Raw genomic sequence first — 24,874 nt, 5'->3', positions numbered from 1 at the left:
TCCTGGCACCATTTATTGAAAAGATTGCCTTTTCCCCACTGTATATTCTTGCTTCCTTTTTCTATTAATTGACCATGTGTGTGTTATTTCTGGCTCTGTATTCTGTTCCATTGATATATGTGTTTGTTTTTACGCCAATACATACTCTTTTGATTCCTGTTGCTTTGTAGTACAGTCTGAAGTCAGGAAGTGTGATACCTCCAGCTCTGTTCTTCTTTCTCAACATTGTTTTAGCTATTCAGGGTATTTTGTGTTTCCATACAAATTTTAGAATTTTTGGTCTAGATCTGTAAAAAACGCCATTGGCATTTTAATTTTAATTAAATTTATATATTGCCTTGGGTAGTATGGTCATTTTAACATTATGTATTCTTCTAAATCAGGAATGTGGCATATCTTTCCATCTGTTTGTGTCATCTTTAGTTTCTTTTATCAGTGTCTTATAGTTTTCTGAGTACAGGTCTTCTACTGCCTTAGGTAGGTTTATTCCTAGCCAGCACTAGCCTCAGGAACTGGCTTCACCCACCAGTTGTTGGGCAGCAGCCCCAGAGTCTCCTGGACCCTGACTCCACTCACCATTGAGTGAGGACTAGCCCAGGGGCCCACTGGGATTCCACAGCCAGCCACCTGTTGACCTGGCCCCACCAACCAGTGGCTAGCAGCCTCTCCACAAGACAACCAACCAAGCCAACCAGACCACTCAAAGAAATCATCCTGCAACAACAGAAGGAAACATGCAACCCACATGAGGGGTATCCCTAGAGTATAGAGCACTGGTGACAAGAGGGGAGTGTGCTGCTGGGACACATAGGACTCTCCTACAAAAGGCCACTTCTCTAAAGTTGGGAAACTTAACCAACCTTCCAGATAAATAGAAATAAAAACAGCAAGTTAGGCAAAGTGAGGCTACAAAGGAACATGTTCAAAATGAAGGAACAAGATAAAACCCCAAAAAAGAACTAAATGAAGTTGAGGTAGGCAATATACCTGAGAAAGAGTTCAGGGTAATATGCAGAATCAAGCACACAGAAAAAAAGATAGGAAATATTGAATAGAGCATAAGAGACATATGAGATATTGGTAAATGGTCTAACGTGTAATTGGATACAGTAAGGTGTGTGGGAGAGAGAGGGGAGGGGGGATTGAGAAGCAATATTTGAAGAAATACTGGTGAGCAATTTTTGAAAATTAAATTATCAAAATACAGATTAAAGAAGGCATATAAATCCTAAATAAGATAAATACAAAGAAAACCATACCTAGGAACTAACATCTTACATCTAGTTTTGCTTGATTGATTATTATGGATCATATTTTATTACCTCTTTGTATGCCTGATAATCTTGAATTGGATTCTAACATTGTCACTATTACCTTATTGTTGGATATTTTTGTATTGCTAAACATTTTCTTGAATTTTGCTCTGGGATACAGTTATTTTATTTGGAAACAGTTTGATACTCTCAGGTCTTGTTTGTATGGTGCATTAGGTGGATCTGGAGTGTAGAGATACTATATACAGCACCCATGAAGTATGAATTTTTCCAGTCCAGATGTGAGAACGTGTACTGATTCCAGCCCTGTGTGTGTGTTAGATACTGTTTCCCTCTTTTCATTTTGGATGGTTCTTTCCCCAGTTTTGGATTGTTTCCTTTCAGTTATGTGCTTATTAGTACTCTGCTGAATACTCAAGAGGGACTGTCCAGATCTCTGGGATTCTCCTTCTATGCAATTATTTCCTCTAATAGTCTGTCTTATCAACTCCAGCTGCCTTGTATCCTGGACCATCAGCTCCATCTTCACAACTCAGCTAGACTGACATGTTCTTCCTCAGTTTCCTCACCCTGAGCTGTAGTATGGAAACTCTCTCAAAGCAGTAATCTGAGGCATTTGTAAGATTTACCTCATTTTTTCCCATCTTTCAGGGATCACTGTCTGATGGGAATTTTTTCATCCCCCTAAATTTGTATGTTGAAATCCTACCCACCCCCCATGTGATGATATTTGGAGATGGGCTTTTGGGAAGTAATTAGGAGAAGGCGTGAGAGTGGAGTCCTCATGAATGATTAGTGCCCTTATAAGAGTCAAGAGAGAGCTTGTTTCCTTTCTCTGTTCTCTTTCATGTGAGGATACAATGAGAAGTTGATAGTCTGCAACCCAGAAGAGGGCCCTCAGCAGAATCTGACCACACTGGCACCCTGATCTTACACTTCCAGCCTCCAGAACTGTAAGAAATAAATTTCTGTTGTTTATAAGCCATCTATTTTACGGTACTTTGTTATGGCAGCCCAAGCTGACTAATACATTGTTCATTATTTGATTGTCTTGAAAAGTGTTGTTTCATGCATTCTTATCTGGTTGTTGTTATTGTCATTGCTTCAGGTAGGAGGGTAAATCCAGTCCCTGTTACTCTGTCTTGTCCAGAAGTGACTTTAAAAAGTTTTTGACTATTTTTTGCAGTCAGTTCTGATATAACATGACATATGCATTCCTAAAAATCACCACACTATGCAAAATTAGGCAATAAAAGCCCATTTTACTCAAGGGAAAATGAGGTTATGAGCACAACACCAAAAAAATCTGACATATTAAACAAAAGGCAAGGACTAAATAAAAATGTAAGTACAGTTTTTAACATGTTAAGTGACTAATAAATACATAAATACTATAGTAAACATGGCACTTTACCTTGTGAAAAACCTGAAATTTACTTGTGGAAGGGCATGCCCTTCCTGCCAGCCTGCCCACCTCCCACTCCCAGCATGCTGTATGTGTGAGGAAGAGAACAAAAGATATTTTTAAAAAGTGAAAGAAATTGGAGATTAAAAAGAAAAATAACAAATCTGGACTATTCCTTAACTTTATTCTGAGTGGACAGACATTGATAATCCCAGGGTAATGTGGGAGAGAAACAACAGAAATAACTTAAACCTGTCTTTTTCCGACCTATTCTTTCCCTGTTTTCTGTGCTTGGACTGCAGCTACTTTCTTCCCTACACATTCATTTTAAGACAGCCTTCAGCTCCCTCAGGAGTTTTCAAAATTTCTCTTAGTTCTTAGAATATATGTTTCCCTTTTATAATTTAGAGAAAGGAATCAGCAGTTCATAGTAGTTCATCATCGTAGCAGGATTCAGCAAATGTTGTATTATAATTGTTATGTATAATACTTGCAAAGAAAAATCTCTGCTGTATTTATAGTTATTTATCCTTTTCATTCTGTATTTTGCTTACTTGCATCTTTCCTCTTTTTTTGCTTGATTAATCTCGCTAGAGGTCTATCTCTATTATTGATTTTATCAAAGAATCAGCTTATGGCTTTGTTAATTTACTGCATTATTTTTGTTGTTATATACTTCACTTACTTATTCATGTTTCCTTTGGTATTCTCTCTTGCTTTTTAAAATACTTCTAAATTGGATGCTTAACTCATGTGTTTAAACATTCTTATTTTATGACATATGTGTTTAAATCACTTTCCATTATGATTTCATCTTTAACCCAAGGGTAATTTAGTAATAGGTTATTCAGTTTCTAAATATGTCTTAAAGCTATTCTTAATTATCTGGATAGCTAATTTTAATCAATTTGTGGTTGGAAAACATAGTATGTATAGAACTAATCCTTCAGCACTAGTAGAGCTTCCTTTGTAGCCTATCACATTATTTTTATACATATTCTATATGTGCTCAAAAATAATGTGCACTATCCGATGAGTGGATTATTTATACATCTGATGTCTCAACCTGGTTTACTGTATTGTTTAAAATTTTGATATCTATGCCTATCTTTTCTCTGCTTCAACTATTAATTTCTCAGAGATGTATGTGTGTAAAATAATCCTCTACATTTGTTGACTTATTAATCTATTCATTTCTGTCAGTTGTTGCTTAAATTTGTCACTCTTAGCTAACAAGAACTACAATATGCTCTAATTTCTTTTTGGTCTCTCGTCCCTTTATCTGTGCTGTTATGCTATTCTCTGTGCATCCGTTTCTTCATATGAATGTAATATTTTTTACTAGTTGTTAAGAGTAAACAAGTTAATATTTTTAAAGCACTTAGAATAGTACTTGGCATGTAACATTATGTGTTTGGTTAGTATACAAATGGCTAGAGGTGGTCATTGAAACCACAGGCATGGTTGAAGTCACTTGAGGAGACAGGATAGTTTGAGAAAATAAGAGGATCAATCATCAAGATTTAAGGAACTCTTCTGTTTAATGGCCAAGTGAGGGATAAACCTTCAAAGGAAACTGAAAAAGAGTACATAAAAATGTAGGAGGAAATCCAAGAAAGTATATTACCAGTGGCATCAAGAGTGAAGAATTAATTAACAGAGCTGCTGAATAAAGATTTGAACAAATCTTTATACTATTTGTGATAAATAGTATCAATTGAAACAGCTAAATGAGTGGTTTAATGAGTACAGTGGACACTCTGATGCATCTCCCAGACCTCCGTTGAGAAATGAAGGTCTTATTCTGCCAGTTACTGGGAGTGCTGCCAGCAGACATGCCTCAGCTATCAGCCTCCTTGAGGAATTACTTTGGCTAAGGAGATCATCCTTGCCTAAGGTCATGCACCCTTCCTTGGCAAAGCCTGCATCCCACTGGGGAAAACTTCAGAAGTTCATCTTAAAAAAAAAAAAAAAAAGGTCATGAGCTTAGAGCTCTATGTGGGATAGTCTAAGGCCTTTGTTGAGACTGGGCATCACAACCCAACGTCTCCCTCTGCCCAGTTTTGCTCCCTTTTCTTCCCTTCTACAGATACTGATCCCTAATAAACTTCAGGCACACCAAAGTCCATCTTCAAGAGAATGCTTCCCAGGGAACCCAATCTGTGACAATGAGCTTCATTTATTAGAAGTGCTGATGGATATGAGGAGAAGCCAAACTGCAAAGTTAAGAAATGAATGGTGAGAAAATGTAACAAGCCAAGAATAGCAACTCGTTCAAGTAGTTTTGCCTTCAGAGATAGGATGATGATCAGAACCAAGACAGTATTAAGGGCTAACCACTCTGCCCCCTCTTTAGTATGGGAAATATTTGACTGAAATATAATGCCAGTTACACACACAGGATTCGACATCACTAAAATTAACCTTTAACAAAGAGTGAACAGTAGTTAAAAAGTATTACTTTCTGTATCAGAACATCAAGATCTTTCATCAGTACTAGCTGATTAAGGAGTTAGGAGAATGAGTACCCAGCATTTATAAAAAAAACAAAATAAACCTTTTAACTTGGCTACCATACATCAATCTCCTAAATTTGAGCCAGTTTACATTTTTACTGCCTCTAGCTGATAAAACTGGATCTCCTAAACCACTCCTCTCACAGCTTCCTTCTAGTCCCAGCTGAAGCCAGAGACTTAACCTGTTCCTCAAATAAGAGATTTTAACAGCGGGAATCAAGAGACTTCTGCAAAGTTTTTCTCTGGAGATCCAAATAAAGATGCCAAAAAGTAAGTCTATATGGGGAATTAAACTTTTAGAGAATCAAGTAGTTAACTATATGACAATAAGTAATTTCGAGCGAGGATTAAGGGTGGGGTGGAGAGAGAGATTAGGTTAAATCTCGAGGCAAAGCTTCAAGAAATGAAAAAAAACAAGAAACCCTCAGGAAGTAGCAATAATATAGGCGCTTGCCACAGGCAGGCATGTAAAATTTTCTCGCGCCAGGAGTGCATATGGCTTCAAAAGAGCCCTCCGATGTCTTTTAAAGCACTGGCGGGAGAGGAAACTTACACTAGCGGCGAATACAAAGGCAGAAACTTTGCGACTGACCCCGGAAACATTTTATTTTGCGTAGGTATCTGGAGAATTTTCTTTTGCGATTCGTTACTTGATCCGGAAGAGACAGCAAACGTCACCTGCGATTGGATCGCAGCGTAAGGGCGGGGCGTTAGCGAGCCATTCACCTTGGCGACCGGATGTGTCGATGCCGGAAGCTGCTAGGCTGAGCTTTGCTCTCGCTGGCGGCCTTGGTGGGCGGGGTCGGCCGAGCCCGTCTGGCTTGGTCTTCACCACAGACCCGGCACCGATAGGGGCGGCGCCATTAAGGCCACGCCTCCCGCGCTGATTCCCGGTGACTCTGGAGCGATGTCCTAGGCTAGGCGCTGAGGAGGCGGAGACTCAGGGTTGTTTTCTCAGAGGTTAGGGACGGACCCGCCCCGTCAGCCTCTTCGATTCTTCCGGTTTCTGGTGGCTGCGCCGTCTCTCTCCGAAGCCTGAGGATACGCCTTCTCGAGAGCCCGCCGTCGCTCTCCTTTCAGCTTCTAACCCCTCTGAGCTGCTACGGGGCATCCATCCCTACATCCTCTCGCTCTGGTTCTCGCCACTTGGAGGACCTCGGCCCCGACACTGCCCCCTTTCCTGGATGTACTGGTCCCTCCCACTCCTCTAAAATGTCCAATAACCTACAGAGGGTCTTCCTGAAACCTACAGAGGAAAAGTCAGGCAACGCCTCGCACTGGTAAGTACCGGTTTCGAATCTCCCTCGACATGGCCGCATCTCGCCCGTCTCTTAGCAGGATGTCGAGTCGGCCGTCGTTTCCTGACGTTCTGCAATTCAGATGCCTTTGATCCCGCTGGGTGAGCACTCCAGGGGAAGTGCGCGGCAGTTTGGCACTTAGAGCCCTTAGAGCACGTCCCTGTCGGAAACGTAAAACCTCTTCAGAGCCTGACGCAGTCAGCCTCTGCCCTGGCTCCGCAGGACTCCAGCGTCTGAAGTTTCATAGGCTGACAGAGTAGATCTCCACGGGAGAGGAGAATCAACATGGCCGGCGCGCCTGTGTGAGCAAAGTCTTCTGGAAGATTCTCGCGCACTCGCAGAAAAACACGCAGCAATCCGCGCGGATTAGCAAGTGCAGCTCAGGTGGCGCTGGACCTTCAGGGAAAATAACTGTAATTTAAGAGAGTTAGTGAGAAGGAAAGGACATATTTTTGTGTAATAAGAGTATATGAATATAGAAACCGAAAAATTGTTCTGGAATAAGAGAATCGATTTTTTTTAAATTTCGAATAATGGCTTTATTTGAAGATAAAGAAAAGTGAAAATAGAGAAATTATCATGTAAAGTTAATCCCTTCGAACAGCATATTTGAAGCAGGTGTAATGAGAATGTCGTCTCGAATTGGATGTTTATGTAGAGGAATTACATTTGTCAGGGGGAGATTCTAGTATTTCTTAGACACTTATTTGTAAATTTAGACAATAGTTTATCACTAACTCAGTGGTTTTTTTAAGCTCATATTAATCAAGAAGAAATAAAACCGGAACAAAATTGTTTGCTAAGGTAGAATATTTTAAGTTGTACTCTCCATGGTTTGTGGGTATATAATAAGTGGCGAGAAGAAAGTTAACGAGTCCCTGCAGAAGGAAAATGTGAAGAAGAAAGCATGGAAATGGAGATGTAAAAATCATGGAAGAGCATTTATGATTGAAGAAAAAAGGGCTCACTAGGTTTAATGCTGTCTTTGCTAGTTACTATTTGTGAAGCCAAGTGACCTGGTTTCCAGTCTGTAAATAAGAGCACCTAGAGGTATTTTAAGGATTAAAAGAATGAATATACTAAAATACTTAGTGTAGGAAAAATAGAAAAGCATTATTTAAATGTTAGCTATTATTATTATCGTAAGGATACAACTTTACTTCTATACAAATTTTAGCCCAGGAAGTAGGTAGTTACAAGTAGATATAAAACCTAATTGTAATAAACACTTATAAAAAGTATGCATAATATTCTAAAGAGAAATCGTCACCAAAAGTGTTGAGCTAAAACCATATGGAAGAACTGCCAAGAAAGAACCATTGTATTTCAGGTCTTAACAAGAGCCAGCTTTTGTGCATGTATGTTTTTTGTTGGCTTATTTTTGGTAGAAGTTGAGGGGGAAGGCAGAGGTAGTGCCCTGTATAGATATGCAAAAATAGAATTAGTCTTTAATGATTGTTCATTTCTTCTATCTTGTTTTAGTACCTGGATATTTGATAACATCTGATTTACCCCAATTTAACACAATTTGTTTCAGGATTGCATTCTTTTTCAATATCAGAAATAAGATAGAGTAAGAATCTTACTTTTTGTATATTGTGTTATTTAACTCTGTTATCCAGTTTCTACTTCTTTTGGCTATCTATATTTTTAAAACATTACAAGTTGAATTCTGTTTTAGTTACATTCATCAGTTATCTGGAGTTCATTAACTCATTGGTTTATGCATTATTTTTATCATCTTTGAATGCATTTATTTCTTCAAATCCTCTAGATTTTAAATCACATACTTCGGACATTTACAAAATGCCTTTCTGAAACTATTTGACATTTACTTTGGTTATTGATTGCATATTTGATTCTATTCTTTTTTATAAGTAACAATCTGCATGATGTCCAAATATACTTTTGCAAATAGTTGGATTAATGTCATCTCTTTAGTTTATTGGAAGCTTCATTTTCTTATATTTCTTATATTTTCTTATATTTTGATGGTACAAAATCATTTTCTTCATAAGTTTAAAATGACTGTATGATTTTATTATTTTCTGTAGATACTTGAGCTTTTCTTGAGTTACTTCTTTCCTGCTATAAAGTTTTTCAGTAATGTGATACAGAATGTTTATTGTTTAAAAAGTATCTCTTCATCAGTGCATAAAATGTAAAACCCAAATTTAATCTTATAGTACAAAGGAAAAATCTGGAAGATATTTGTGACAGTAAACATTAAGTTTATTTAGATTTGGACTTCATATGCAAAGAGCAAAGCAGGAGTCAGAATGGTACAGTAGAGTTACAAAGACCTTGGTAGAGGTACAGAAACAAGGTAGAGTTACAGAGACCTAGGTTCATATTCTAGGTCACCACTTATTATCTGTATCGTTCAAACATTTGGTTAAAAAACGTTCACTGAGTGCCTGCTATGTGACAGACAGTGCTAAATGGAGAGACTGACTAAAGAGTAGGATATTGGCCATGCCCATGAAAAACCTCAAGTCTAGAGGTGGATATGATGTAATACACTTTTTAATAGTGTTATGCACAGGATGATGCTGTGAGGGCATACAGAAAGGGAATTGTAGGAAAGGTTTCTGGAGTGGCTGAGTTGGGGAATGTAAGTATCAGCTATCCAATTAAAGATGAATGCAGGCTATGCCCAGGAAGAGGGAATTGATTAAAAAAACCCAGCAGTATGACTTATTACTAGTAATAAGTAGGATAAATAGAGAGCTCTTAAGGGTTTGCTGAAAGATTAGACTTCATCTGTTGGAGAGCCTTCAGAGGATTTTAAGAAAAGAACTGTCATGGTCAGGTGTCATTTTAGGTAACTGATGGCAGTGTGGATTTGGGGGTGAGGGGTCAGGCATATAAGGATTCTATTTCAGTTGTCCTTTCAGATATTCTGAGAGCCTGCACTAGCTAATGGAGAGCAAGGGTTGGATTCAAAGAAATATAGAAAGGAAAATAGGCAGACCTTGTCAGTGAATTGGCATGAAGAACAGTGGATCAATTATGATGCCAATTTTCTGGGTAGATATTGGTAAATTAATTGAGGTGAGGAACACACCAAGAAGGCAATCAGCGAGATATTTGAATCTGAAACTCAGGCAGGGTCAGAGCTGAAAATAGAGAGTGATAAGCAGTTGGCTTCTATCTGCCTTTGACGCTTTGTTCTTAAATAGGGAGCTAAAATGGGTGTCCTCAGCAGGGGGCTTGGTTTGGTTAGACAGATAATGTTTCATTGTCAGTTCAGTGTGCATTTAGTTTTGTACAGTGTAAGTGTTATTATCTTAGCCGTTGTGATTTGTGTGTGTGTGTGTGTGTGTGTGTATGTGTACGAGAGGCAGAGAGAGAGAAAGACACACATACCATAAGGCTAACTGAAATCTATTTCTCATTAATCTCTCAGTTTATTCATGAATTTTTGAGACCCTGTTATATTAGGGTTATGCTAAAGTAAATACAAGAAAATGCATGGTATTGCCCAAGAAAGCATGTCTCTGAATAAGTTATTTAATATTACTAAATCTTCGTTTTCTCAACTATAAAATAGGAATGGCAATACCTACCTTGTTGGACTGTTTATTAGGGTTAGAGTTAATGACAACTGTTTACAATAACATATCTATTATGTATATAATATTATATGGTAAATATTATCATATATTATTACATTATGTACTTGTGTATGTTATGTATGTACATAATGTTGAATCAGAGAGAGTAAGATGGAAAAAAGTCTTAGCAGTTGAAAATTTTGCAAAATTATCTATGAAATGTTCAGTAACCTGCAAAATTTTTATCATTCCATATCTAATCTGTAAATGCTTCACACAAAACTAGAATAGTCAAAAATGACAGAAGTTATATAATATTATAAGTATGTTTACTATATCTTTTATTAAATTTCTCACATTTTCAAAAGATTACCTGATTCATTTACTTGTTCTTGGACACGAATTATATATTTTAGTGGAAGATGATATCTAGCATATATTGGGAGCTTATTAGAATCCCAACCAGTTATAGCAAACCTTTACAAATGAAGAAAGATTCAAAGAGGTTAAGTAAATTTACCAAAGTCAATCAACTAATAATTGGAAGAGCCAGGATTAGAAGCCCATAATCTTTCGAATGTATTCCTGTGTTCTCTTTTAAAGCCTTAAACTGTATTAGTTTTCCAATGTAGTTTCTCAGTTCAAATCCTAGTTGGTTTAAAGTAATTACCATGTTGATTACCTAATGAGAGCATGGGATGCAAAGTCCGGTTCTAGTTTTAGTTCTAACCTTAGCTAACAGAATATGATCTTTAAGAAAACAGAATCTTTATAGGGTTTTAGTATGTTAAGTGGAAGTTCTCTTCTATAGCTGAAAAATATATATATTGATTGAAGAAGTATGAATTTCACCCTGATTTATCACTTCTTTCCTTAGCATTCTGCATTTCAGTTTAATTTTTAGAACTCATTCCATTTGTTACTAGGAAATCACAGATTTTTTTAAAAATTAGAGCTTGTAGGATTCAATTCAGCTAATATTGTCTACAGTGTGCCAGTTGCTCTATTAGGTGTAGAGAATATAGATATGAATAGGATAACCTACCCTTAATGAATTTATGGTCTCTGGTAGATTGTATGAATTTCTACTGATATACTGACATAGAAGAAACTGTATTTTCCTTCCCTTTTTTGGAGGGGAAATGGAGAAGAGAGGAAAAATCCATGATTAGATTTGAAAAGAGTTTGTGCAATATAAATGTTTTTTATAAAGCGGAAATATAGGGGCCATATAATAAAGTATATGAATGAAGTATCAGAAGCCTGTGTGATTTGTTTAACTAATATGCCAATTAAAATGTTTGCCCCATACAAATAATTAATTATAAAAGCGTGTGTTCTGCTCTGTTGAAGCTTCTAATCTGTTAGCCACATGTTACTGACAAATGAAGTGCATAAACTAAATAAGACTAAACAATAAAGGTATTGAGACATTTCAATATGTTTGAAATATTTGACAGAGCTGCCTTATTTTTAAAATAATTTTTTGAGGGCCTACTGTGCTTGGTATTGGAAGAACAGTTATAAAATAAATGATGTAGTCTCTGACCATAAGGGGTTTCAAGCTCACTGAGGAAAAAAATACTTCACTCATTTTTTAAAATTAACTAATAGATCAAAGGCCATATGGAAGGCATTATGTAACTCCTAGCATTAGTGGCACCAATGAGAGTGCTTTAGGGATTCCAGCTTGGAAGAAATTAATATGAGTTTGAGTGACTAGCAGATATTTCATGGAGAAGATGGATTGATCCTCAGTTTATAACTGTTTTAAATTGTTAGAGAAGAAAAAAAAACTTAAAGAATTCTTAGAGTAAATAATGTACATGAGACAATCCAGAACAGTAGAGACCTTTCTGGTAGGACCAGAGATTTTATGCTGAGACGTTCTAGGTGGTACTGTTGTAGAGATTGGTTGGGCTAGATTGTAGATGATTTTCATGTCAGGCTGAATTGGCACTGATGAATTACTGAAACTTTAAGCAAGGAGGTAACAGGATGAAAACAATGATTTAGTCTGCCAGAGATACATAATGATAATGGCCACAGTCAGAAAAACTAGTTTAAAAGTCAGAGCCAAACATAGGAATGAGATAATGAGGACTAGATACAAGGTGATGCAGGTCTGATCTAGCAAGTAGAAGTGGCAAAGGTGAAGAAAGAGAATATGAGTAAGAGCTGTAAAAAAAAAAAAAAAAACTTTATAGACTTGGTGATTCATTCAGTATACATTTATTGAATGTTTATCCTTTGTAAGTATCTATACAAAGTACTATGGATGAATTAAAGGTGAATAAAGAGGGTGGTAAAGATAGAGATTACTAGGTGATTTAAGACCTAAGTGACATGGAAAACAGTAGTGCTGACACATGACTGGATGGTAAGATAGAGTAGTAGTTTTCAGTACAGAGTAATTTTAACTTTAAAGTAGTGGTATTAAAAGTGAAAGTGTTTGGTCAGACATCACATATATGGAATTGAGGTCAATATTGGGGGATAGAATAAAAGGATATAACATGAGAGTCATTATTGCAGAAGAGATAGTTGAAGGTAATAGTTGAAGCTTTGAACTCTTACCTTGGTGCAGTCTTTAAGGAAGAATGCCTTTTTAAAATTTTATTTTTTTATTGAGGTATGGTTGATTTACAAAGGAAGAATGTGTTAAAGAAAAAACAGGGTCAAGAACTGTACTTTTGGGAGAAGTCATAGTTGGATACTTAAAATGCAGAAAATGAATAAGAAAGGGAACATTAAGAAAGACAAATATTGTACACAATGGAAATCGTAGTAGGAAGAGGTTCAAGATGGAGGGATAATTAGCTACCAGTGTTAATTTCAGTAGAGAGCACCTAGGGAATGAGTATAGAGTAAAGCCAGATTTAACTGTGCAGACATATTTCGTAATCTTTGAGAATAAGGTGTCGTAGAATAATGGGAAACAAAATAGATTGCAGAAGACAATAGAAGACAGTGGGCTTCAAGACAACTTTTTGGCATATCAGTGACAGAAAGTTGGTAGATGGTCCTAATTATGGTTCATTAACACCATCTACCAACTTTCTGTCACTGAACTTGGCACCCACATCCCAATCTTCTCTCTAATCCTACATAACTTTAGCATCTGTGTCAATAACCTCTTTGTCACCTGGTCTTTCAGTACAAAGATCTTTTTCCTCAGTGTTTTCTCCATTCTATCACCAGCTATCCACTTCTGTAGTTCTTGTTATCAGATGAAGTTGCTGCATCTACAAAATTCTTGATTTAGGCATCCTGCTCTCCAAACACCAGTTCCTATATTTTAGCTTAGTTGTTTAAGTATTCCCACTCTGACTGTTCTTTATCTGGCCCTCAGTCCATTCCCTTTATTTTCTCCCTATACATTAGCCTTTTATGTTCTCATTTCCTTCCCATCTAGTATAGATTCTGCATTTCATCATTTGGTAATTTTTTTCAGTACCCTAAAATCTTTTGTTCCTCTTTGATTTTTGTTATACCCTTCTGAAGCCACCCCAATCTTGGATGAACTCAGTGATTTAGTTTCTCTGCCTATACCTGGTGAAACAGGGAGACTCTCATGAGCACAGGTTGGTATTACTATGAATTCATGATCATTACCTATCTCCCTGGGCCATCAACACTGCCTGATGACTGATATTTTCTGAGGTCAGCTTACTTTTCACAAAGACTGTTTCAAATCTTTTTGATTATCCTCAAATCTCTCCTTGTTTTTGCTCTTCTTAGCAAATGATGTCATGTCCTTATTTCATAGTACAAGGAAAAGCCACTAGATCAGAATTACCTCAACCTTCTAATGCCAAAGCTTTAACTTACCTGCAAATGCACCTAACCTCTCTTCCAGTTCCTATGAAAAGACATACATCTCCAGCTCTCTTTAAGGTTCAGTCCCTTCAACTGTCTTATGATATCAATTTCCTACCTCCTTTTCAAACTTTACATTATTAATTACCCCTCTTTCTCCTTTATTACCAGTCTCTTCCTTTTGTTGACTCACATGAGCATTTATGCTCTAGTTCACCTAACATTAAAAAAAAAGAAAAAAAAAGATCTTTTCTTTGACCCCATTTAATTTCCAGGTGCTTTCCAGTTTTTCTCTTCCTCTTACAGTCAAAGTTCATAAAAGAGTTGTCAGTCCTTGCTGTCTTCATATTCTTTCTTCATATTCACTCCTACCAACTTCTTTCCCCACCAAACTGCTCTTTTAAAGCCATCAGTGATCCTCATGCCCTTAATTCCAGTATACATTTTTAACCTGCATCCTACTTGGCCTCTCAGAAACTTTCAATAGAATTGCCCAATTTTTTTGAAACTCTCTCTTCCTTTGGCTTCCATTGCATCAGAATCTCTTGGTTTTCTTTCTGCCACTCAAAGAAAGTGGGAAGCTGATGAAATGTTTTAAGCAGGGAAGGGCTAGTGTTAGAGTGCTGAGTAATTTGAAGAGGAGATGGCAGACTGAAGAAAAGACCAGTTATGAAGCTACCATAATAGACCAAGCCAGAGATGGACTAGAGTGGGAACAATTGATTTGTAAACGATTGAATAGATCAAGGTAAATTTAGGAGTTAATATCAAGAGGATTTTGTGATAGGTTGAATACAGATGGTAAGAAAGCTGGAATTACTTGTTCAGATTTAGGCATCTAAGATAGTTTGGATGCCATTTACTGAAGGAAAAACACTGGAAAAGACCATGTTGAGTTTTAGGTGCATTTGAGATTCTGAATGGAAATGTCAAGAGGGAAGTTGGACATATAAGCCTGAATCTCAAAAGAGCTAAGATATAACTATTTGAATTGTTGATATATAAATGATAGTTTAATTGAAGTCATGCATATAAAATAAATCATCTGGGGGAAAGCTTACAGAGTAAGAAGAGAAGAATTTACTCTAAGCTTTGGTGAATTCCAACATTTTAAGGTTGATTCAAGCAGGATGAGTTGGCAAAGAAGACTGAGGAGTCACTACAGGGATAGAAGTATGTCATATCTAGGAAACCTTGGGAAGAAAATGTTTAAAGAAAAGGAGTGAGCATTTTTGTACTCTTCCAAGTACATCATTTATCTCAATAAAAATTGCCTATTTACATGTCCATGTACCCAGCATTTTAAGTTCTTTTAGGGATTGTAGGTTGAACTAGCTTAGAGGCTAGCAAACATTTTCTGTAAAGGACCAGATAGTAAATGTTTAGGCTTTATAGGCCATGTGATCTTTGCTGCAACTACTTAACTCTGTTGTTGCAGCAGAAAGCAGCCATGTACAATACATAAAAAATGGGTGTGACTGTTTACTAATAAAACTTTATTTATGGATACAGAGTTTTGAAACTCATAATTTTCATATATCACAAAATGTTATTTTTGTGATTTTTAAAAATTAAAATAAAAAGACCATTCTTAGCTTGTGTACTATACAAAAACAGGGAGGGGGCCAGACTTGGCCCCAGGCTGTAGCTTACTGAGCTACATAACTGAGTCTGGTGCCTAAACCATAACAGACACTCAGTAAATTTTGGTTTAATAAATTAAGTTCTGATCCAGTTTATATTTGCTTTTTGGGGGATAGGGAGGAGGTGAAGGTGAGTTTTCTTCTTCAAGCTGTCAAAGCAAGAATTCATACGTTTCTTTATGTTCATACTTCTTTAGAGATTAACTTTTAATTTATTGAAAGTAAATATAACATTTTGAAGTGCTATCAAAGGGCCAGAAAACTTTTAAATATTTATAAGGATATAATTATGTTATTTGGGGTTGCAGAAAGGTAAAACTGAATCCAGTGCTTCCTAGAATCTTGGCTTTGATTTGTATTAATACCTGAAGCTTTAAAAACACCTATAGGCAGAAAAACACACCTACACTACTGAGAATTCTAATTATTATTTTTCATTCTTAAATTTTTTTCATTTAATCTTAGTCATGTAAGGCCATATTGGGTCTATAGGACATGGACTCTGTACCCATATTGCTGGAATTTAGTATGAGAGACAATATGTAGACCAGTGGAAAAAAAACATTAATATATGATGACAACTTGTGATATGTACCATGAAGGAAACTAACAGGTGTAATATTATTACCTGTGAAGGAAGAGCAAGGGTAGTTAAGGTGGCCAGAGAATGTATCTTCTGGGAAGTATCATTTATGTTGAGAGTTGAGTATATGGGTGGGTGAAGAATAACTAAGTAGCATGTGTGACTACCCTGAGTCCCATGAGGGTTTAGTATTGTCCAAGAACTGAAGGATGGTTTCAGGTATGTATAACTTGAGGTGTCTGCATTTAAGTAATCTACAAATAATTGATTATACAAACAGATACAGATTAGTATTGGATTTTTTTTTAAAAAAATCAGACGATCTGTGCTAAGTAATAGCTGATAACTGTTAATAGAATCAAAATAGGCTAAGTTAAAAAATTATTGACTTCCAGTGTATTCCACAGTCACTGAAAACCGTTCAGCTGAAATGATGTTGCTATTATAAATATGGGTTGACTGGCAATTGGAACTAATATGAGTAATTGCCATACCAAGAGCTATTTAACACCAAACATCAAACATGCTGGAACAATAAATCAAAGAAAAAACTGGTTCCTACATGAGTAACTCAGTTTAGTCTCAAGAAATGTGGCAAACTAAGGTATCATCTTAAGAGATGCCTTAAGCAAAAGAATGGCTGACAGTAGAACTTGTCATTATCAGTGGGAAGAATACAGAACAGATTGGGTAGGGGGAGAAAAGAGTGAGGGAAATAGAATAAGCATAAATGGAGGTAAAATAAGAATCCTGGTCAATAATAGTAAAGGAGAAGGACTAGAGGAAAGAATTTAAGGAAAAGAAGGAAGGATGCTAATAGTTTAAGAGGAGCATATTCTAGTAGCTGAAATTTTATACAGGGTAAAACTTAGAAAAGTCTACTTTTAGGAATAAATGCTAATATCTTATACCCATTGCCTAATCATGTGAGGAGATCTATATCAAAGCTGACCGTATCTTTGATTATCTCTTCTACTTCTTCAAAATCTTTCTTTTGCAGTATTTCACTTTGAAAACTCAAAGTGACAAATTACATACTTACATTATTATATTTTATAATTTTTTATTTTTAAAACATAGTGTTTGCAAATACTTGTTTTTAAATAAAATGTATATACCATGTAGTATGTTGTATTTATTTACACGATGTTCTTTTAAGTGTTTCAGGCTGCATGTACCAAGTAGTTCAGACGATTGGCTCGGATGGAAAAAATCTTCTGCAATTACTTCCAATTCCTAATTCCTCTGGAAATCTTATACCACTAGTTCAATCTACAGTCATGTCTGATGCTTTGAAAGGGAATACAGGAAATCCAGTTCAAGTTACTTTTCAGACTCAGATTTCCAGCTCCTCCACAAGTGCATCAGTTCAAATGCCCATTTTTCAGCCAGCCAGTTCTTCAAACTATTTTCTTACAAGAACAGTAGACACAGCAGAAAAAGTTAGAGTTACTTCTGTGGGAACTGAAAATTTTACCTCATCAGTTTCTAAAGTTCAGAGTCATGGTGTGAAAATTGATGGACTCACCATGCAAACGTTTGCTGTTTCTCCCTCCTCAACACAAAATGATTCATCTTATATTTTAGTAAATACCCAGAGTCTTCCAATGACTGTGAAGTCTCCGGTTTTGCCTTCTGGGCATCATTTACAGATTCCAGCCCATGCTGAAGTGAAATCTGTACCAGCGTCTTCATTGCCTCCTTCAGTTCAGCAAAAGATACTTGCAACTGCAACCACAAGTACCTCAGGAACAGTTGAGGCCTCCCAAATACCAACTGTTATTTATGTATCTCCTGTAAATACAGTGAAAAATGTAGTTACCAAGAACTTTCAAAACATTTACCCAAAACCTGTTACAGAAATAGCAAAGCCAATGATACTAAATACCACACAGATTCCAATGAATGTTGCTAAAGAGACACAATTAAAAGGTGGTCAGCATTCTCAAGCTGCTCCAGTGAAATGGATTTTTCAAGAAAATCTACAGCCTTGCACTCCATCACTTGTTCCTGTTAAATCTTCAAATAATGTGGCTTCAAAGATTTTAAAAACTTTTGTAGATAGGAAAAGTTTGGGAGATGATACTGTAAATATGCCACCATTGAGTACCATCAGTCCTAGTGGGACACAATCCAAAAGTATGCCTATTAAAGATAATGCTTTGGTTATGTTTAATGGGAAAGTCTATCTGTTGGCTAAAAGGGGGACAGATGTTTTGCCATCACAAATTGACCAAGAGAATTCTGTTTCTCCTGATATTCCACCAAGAAAAGATACATCACAGATAGTAAGTTCAAGTCCAGTCACAGAAATATCCAGAGAGGTTGTAAATATTGTTTTGGCTAAAAGTAAATCTTCCCAGATGGAGACAAAATCACTTTCAAATACCCAGCTTGCTTCCATGGCCAATCTAAGGGCAGAGAAGAATAAGAAAGTGGAGAAACCATCTCTTTCTACCCCAAACCCACATAGTATGAACCAATCCATTAACTACTTAAAGCAGAGTAAGACTTTATTCTCAAAGCCAGACTTTCCAGATGGATTTAGTACAGGACAAAATTCCCCCAGAAAAGGAAATATCATCCACAGCATAGAGAAAATAAGTTCCTCTGTTGATGCAACAACTGTTACTTCACAACAGTGTGTTTTCAGAGACCAAGAACCAAAGGTAAATTTCCCATGTTAGGGTGTTTTTTTATCTATGTATATAGAAAATTTTTCTTTCTTAATTCTCAAAGTTAGTTATCTATGATACCTCTCTCCCTCCTCTCCCATCCTCCTCTTCATCACACGCATACCATGCGCACGTGAATCCTTAATTAAGTCAAAGCTTTCATCTGAAGGAAATGTTTGAGGAGTGTAATAGAGCTGAAGCAGTATTTTTCTCTAGAACCATTTGGCATGCCAAGTCTTCAAAGCAAAATTAAACAAACAAATCACAGAGCAACAAGATTTAGAAGGGTTGGAGAAGGATAATGTGAATTTAAAGCTTAGTAAAATTGTGTGTGTGTGTGTGTATATATATATATGTATATATCTTTGTACACATAAATACATATACATGCATACATATATACTTAAGAGCTTACTTTTAGTATATGAAGAGATTAATATGCACAGAGCAGTGCTGGGATTTGTTTGTTTGTTTTGTGGTGGTAGGGAGATATCTGGCAACTTTTTTAGGTAGATGGTAGAAGGGGCAGGATATGGCTAATTAATACCTTTCAGTCATTTGTGGAAAAAGAATTTATCAACATCTTGATTGGGTTGTTTGGTTGTTTTTTGTTTTTTTAGTATACAAGTCTCCTGTTCCTTTTTTTAGCCCTTCTTTCTGACTCATTCAATTACTCAACAAATCCACATAGTTATCCTTCTGTTCTACTTAAGATATGTGTATGTGTAATCACTAAATATTTGTACCCACATTTTCCTTCTTAGAGGTCTACTTAATAATGTTCAGTATTTCTCCCCTTCAGTACAGAATTCAGTGAACTCCAGAGATGTAAGGAGGTAAATTCTGATTAAGTACAAGATTGATTAAAGCTATAAGAGTTTTCCAAAAGATGACAATTTCCAACATAATGTTATATTGATTATTTTTAACTTTTCATTAGTCTGTATTCTCATTTCATTTGTTTAAAAATTAACTACCTGTTACTTTCCTAGCACAAGAAAGTAAAATTGTAGGAGACCATTTTGGTTTTGCTCAGTTAAGTTCAGCTTTTCAAGTGTGGGTGGTAAGGCAAGAGTAATACAATCCAGTCATTTAGGACTTTAAAGCATAGCATTTTAAGTAAGATGAGGTAATCACTTAGTTGCTAGTCTGATAAAATAGCTTAAGTAATTGGCAGTATTGTTTGTGTGTTTTCTTTTCCTATTTCCAGATCCAGAATGAGATGGCATCAACATTAGAAAAAGTTACACAAGAAAGAAATGACAAGAACAATTCCCAAGGAAGAAGCAATAAGGCATCATGTCTGAACAATGATGCTGAACTTAGAAAGATATTTGGTCTCACTAAAGATTTGAGCGTGTGCCTTACTCGGATTCCTCACCATTTGGGCTCTGGAGGAGGTTTTGATTCCTTTAGCTGTTTGGTGAAAAGTGATACTTACAAAGAGACAGAGTTTATAGTGAAGGAGGAAGGGAGAAAACAGGTAATAGATTTTAAAGTGTTCTTTGTAGGTACTCCAAAGATATATGAATGTATTAATTTTCTTGATTTTTTTTTTAGTCTTGTGCATTAATATGAATGATAGTTGTTACCAAATTTGCATGTATATGTATTATACTAAAACAATGTTAAGAACCGTATATGCACAGGTAAAAATGCATCCCCAGTTAATTTAAAATGTTGCTTTAGGGAATTCCTTACCAGTCCAGTGGTTAGGACTCTGAGCTCTCACTGCTGGGGGTCTCAGTTCAATTCCTGGTCAGGGAACTAAGATCCCGCAAGCCACATGGCACAGCCAAAAAAAATTTAAAAAGAAAAAAGAAATGACAGAAATGCAGGGAAAATATAAGCATGCAGATACGGCAGTATTACTTTAATTTAAACATCTTAAGAAATCTACACAATAATGATGAAAATAAAGTCCCTATAACTTTGCTTACTGTCATTCTACTTATAAATACTTCATTACTGTATAATATCCTGAACTTCAGATCTAAAACCAGTCAACCTTTCCCAGTGATAAGCTTCCCTATGTGCCTACTCTGCAGAGGAAAAAAAAATTAAATAAATTCTATTTCTTATGCTCTCCACAGATGGTTGTTAGGTTTTCATAGTAGGTCAGTATAACTTCTAATATTTGACTTAAGCAGGAATATGTGAATTATATTTTGTTGAGTTGAATTTAATGGCTAAATATTTGTATCTGCAAACTTTGTTAAATTCAAGAGCACACTATTCAGCAATAATATTTTGTTTTTCTTTTGGAATCTTACTCAACATTGCAACAGGGTTTTGATAAGAAAAGAAAAGCAAAAACCAATAAGAAGATGGATCACACAAAGAAGAGAAGAACTGAGAGTGTTTATAACACAACTGTAAATGGAGGAACTAATGTCACCAGTTCCCAAGTCGTTAACAGTGTTTTACCGACTTCAAATGTATCACACCATAACATTCTCAGAGGCCGCAACAAAACCAGGGAAGAAAAGAGATCTGAGGTAAAACACTGTATCCATGGGAACCAAGAGAAAGACACACTGAGTTCAAATACAGCTTTTGAGCCAAGCCATTCCTTCAATAAAAATTATACTGAAGATATTTTCTCCATGACACCACCAGAGTTAGAAGAAACCATTAGAGATGAAAAAATAAGAAGACTTAAGCAGGTGCTGAGAGAAAAAGAAGCAGCTCTTGAAGAAATGCGTAAGAAGATGAACCAAAAATAATAAAATGTTGCTATACGTAAAGACCAGTGAAATAACTTTTTTCATATACTTTTGCATTAAGTTAATTATAGATGCATTCTGAAAGTGTCTTTGCATATGAAACTTCTCTTTTCATCAGCTATAAAATTTTATTTAAGAAATACAGAAAAGGTTGATTATGTGACTTTTGTGAATAATTTCATGGGGTATCTGAATCTTTGTCTAGATACCTTATTTTGGAAGGAAGTTTTCTATTTTTCTATTACTTTAACTTGAATTCCCCCAGTTTGAATATTTGTTATTGTTTGTACATTTAGCTAAATTGCTGAGATGTTATTCCAATAATAGGTAATTATTGTGTACTTTTTAAATTAGACAATCCAACAGAGGAAATCAGCTCTAAACTTAGCTTTTCCAATGGGCTTGTATATCTATATGTCTCTTTACCCATAAAATGATACATTCTGGGCTTCCCTGGTGGCGCAGTGGTTGAGAGTCCGCCTGCCGATGCAGGGGACACCGGTTTGTGCCCCGGTCCGGGAAGATCCCACATGCCGCGGAGCGGCTGGGCCCGTGAGCCATGGCCGCTGAGCCTGCGCGTCTGGAGTCTGCGCTGCAACAGGAGAGGCCCGTGTACCAAAAAAAAAAAAAAGCCCACAAAAACCTTTGCGATAAAATGATACATTCTACTCACCATTGTTGTAAGTTTTTTAAAAATTTCATGAAAGAAAATGTATTATAGCAGCATTATTTAAAAATTCAAACATTTCTCAAGAGTGAGGGATGTTTGTTTTGTAACCTTTACAAAGTAGTTTCATATAATACAAAATGGGTTTTAGCATTCAGGCTATATAGTGTATTGTTTGCTTAAAGTGATATGTTATTATTCCTAGGTAAATGCTTCCTTTTTTGGTGGGGGGGAATATGTACATATGTGACTTGGGATTGTGTGAAAAATAAATATGAACATGGCCACATTTAATACTTTTTAAAATGGTAAAGTGTAGTTTTTCATAATAGAGGCAGACATTTTCCTATCTGGTTATCTTTGATTTGGCAAGTTGGAGAATGGTGTAGAGATGGGGATTAAGGGGGAGGAAAAGTTTATTTTTTAAAAATGATTAACAAATTCCTGGAAGTAGGGTCAAATAAAACCTGGACATTGGCAACAAATTAGGAAACGGTCAGAAAATACTGAGAGGGCGTAGAACAAATGCAAACTGAGCATCAGCTAGATTCTCTTGCCTTTTTGGGTTTTTGTAACAGCTTTATTAAGATAATTTGTATATCATAAAGTTCACTCTTTTGAAGTGTACAACTCGGTGGTTATATTCACAGAGTTGTGCAACCATCAACATGATCTAATTTTAGAACATTTTCATTACCCCCCAAAAACCTCATACCCATTAGCAGTCACTCCCCAGACTCTCCTTTCCCCAGCCCTTGGCAACCAGCAACACTTTCTGTCTCTATAAATTTGCCTGTTTGGGGTATTCATATGCATGGAATGAATCACTCCATATATGTCCCTTTGTGACTGGTTTTCACTTAGCTTAATGTTTTCAAGTTTCATCTGTGTTGTGGCATGTATTAGTACTTAATTCTTTTTTTAATTGCTGAGTAATATTCCACTGTATGGATATAGCACACGTTATCATTCATTTGTCTATGGACATTTGGGTTGTGTACACATTTGGCTACTAGGATGTTATGTTGCTGTGTTGCTCTAAATGTTTGGGTACATGTTTTGGTGTGGACATAATGTTTTCAAGTCTCTTGGGTATATACCTAGTAGTGTAATTGCTGGTCATACCCTAACTCATTGAGGAACTGCCAAACTATTCCAGGCAGATTTTTCTCCCCCTACTCCACCAAAATGGATCTTGTTAAGGACACCAGTGACTTCCATGTTGCTAGATGCAGTGGTCAATTGTCAGTCTTAATTTATCTATCAGTGGGAATATAATTTCATGAATTATTACCTCCTTTGAAAAAATTTTAAACATTTTATAAAAGAAGCAGTACATGTCCATTGTGGGAGAATTGAAAATACAAGCTAAAATATTAAAAATTCACTTTCCCGTCAAGCTAAAACATTAAATTTGGGGGCTAGGAGATGCATAGTTAAAGGCTATCAGTAAATAGATATTATTTGAAGTCATAGGTCTGGAAAACTTCACTTAGGGAAACAGTATAAACAGAGAAGATAAAATTGTGAGCTCATGTCAGAGTACATTTAAAGGTTGGAAAAAGGGCAATCTCAAATGAATTTTGAGGATTGGAAGATTATTGAATGAATTGTATTTATAAATCCTTGAATAGTGCTTGACACATAGCAATGTATCAATGTTTGTATCAATGTTTGTTAAATAAAATTCAACTAAAAGCATCCTAATAGACATGTTGCATCCATTTTCATTTCATTTCATTTTCTTACCTTCTCCTTTTGATGTTTTCTGCTTCTTTTATTATTAAGGCTTTGCTGCTCATGGAATCATCAAGCACCACATTTCTTCTGATAATAAATTCCATGGTATGGAAATGTGGCTTGAATTCTTTATAGCAAAATTCTCAACATTTGTTTATATTGATGGTCTCAAACTCCTACTTCTCGTTCTGAAAATCTCTCAAATTAGGGTTTTGTCTTTACCACTCCACTAAACCTGTTTTTCTCAAGGTCTTCAACAATCAACATATTGCTAAATCTAATGGTCAGTTCTTAGTCTTTATCTTATTTGACCTGTCAGTACCATTTGACACGTTTTATAAGTCTGTCATTGAAATTTGTTCTTCACTCTGCTACCAAGACACCATATTCTTGATTTCCTACTACCTTATTGGTTGTTCCTTAGTCTCTCCGGTTGATTCCTTCCCTTCTCCATGATCCATAATATTGGAGTTACATACAGCTCACTCCTTGTATGTCTTTTATTTTATACCTATATTCAGTCATGATAGTCTCATCTAGTTCTCATGGATCAAATTACCATCTATATTCAGGAACTCTCCTCTGAACTTCAACATTGTGTATCCAACCACCTTCTTGACACTTCTATTTAGAAGTCCAATGGGCATCTCAAAATTAACACAGGCCAAACCTAGGTTCTAATTATCCACACCCACAATTTGCCTCAACCAAGATCTTCTCTATATCAGTTAATGACAAATCCAGGCTTCCACTTGTTCAAGTGTACACACTTGGAGTAAACCTTGATTTTTCTTTTTCTCATACCCTCATCTGTTAGGAAATTTTCTCCATTTATCTGGAATCTGATTATTATTTACCACCTCTACTGTGACAACCTCGCATTATCTCTCATTTGGATTATTGAAACCACCAACTAACTGTCTCCCTGCTTCCATCAGTGTCCTCCTACAACCTTTATTTATCATGATAGC

The 24,874-nt window shown here is 36.1% G+C and overlaps 1 protein-coding gene across 2 annotated transcripts; it reads left to right on the top strand.

Annotated features, from left to right (window-relative positions):
* The first annotated feature begins 5,798 nt into the window (after positions 1–5,798).
* Positions 5,799–23,864, top strand: LRIF1 (ligand dependent nuclear receptor interacting factor 1). Of its 2 annotated transcripts, XM_082614097.1 has the most exons (4): positions 5,799–6,475; positions 17,255–18,764; positions 19,981–20,253; positions 21,059–23,864. In XM_082614097.1, exons 1-4 carry the CDS (start codon positions 6,408–6,410, stop codon positions 21,494–21,496), a joined length of 2,289 nt encoding a protein of 762 aa, XP_082470223.1. In that variant the 5' UTR covers positions 5,799–6,407; the 3' UTR covers positions 21,497–23,864. The 2 variants fall into 2 exon arrangements, with proteins under 2 accessions (XP_082470223.1, XP_082470224.1); XM_082614098.1 differs by lacking the exon at positions 17,255–18,764 and having other exon boundaries at positions 5,809–6,475.
* The last annotated feature ends 1,010 nt before the right edge of the window (positions 23,865–24,874 follow it).

This window comes from Mesoplodon mirus, assembly GCF_964341445.2.
Source record: "Mesoplodon mirus genome assembly, chromosome: 3".
NCBI lineage: Eukaryota > Metazoa > Chordata > Mammalia > Artiodactyla > Ziphiidae > Mesoplodon > Mesoplodon mirus.
The sequence above is the reverse complement of the archived record's forward strand: the minus strand, read 5'-3'. Positions and strand labels throughout refer to the sequence as shown.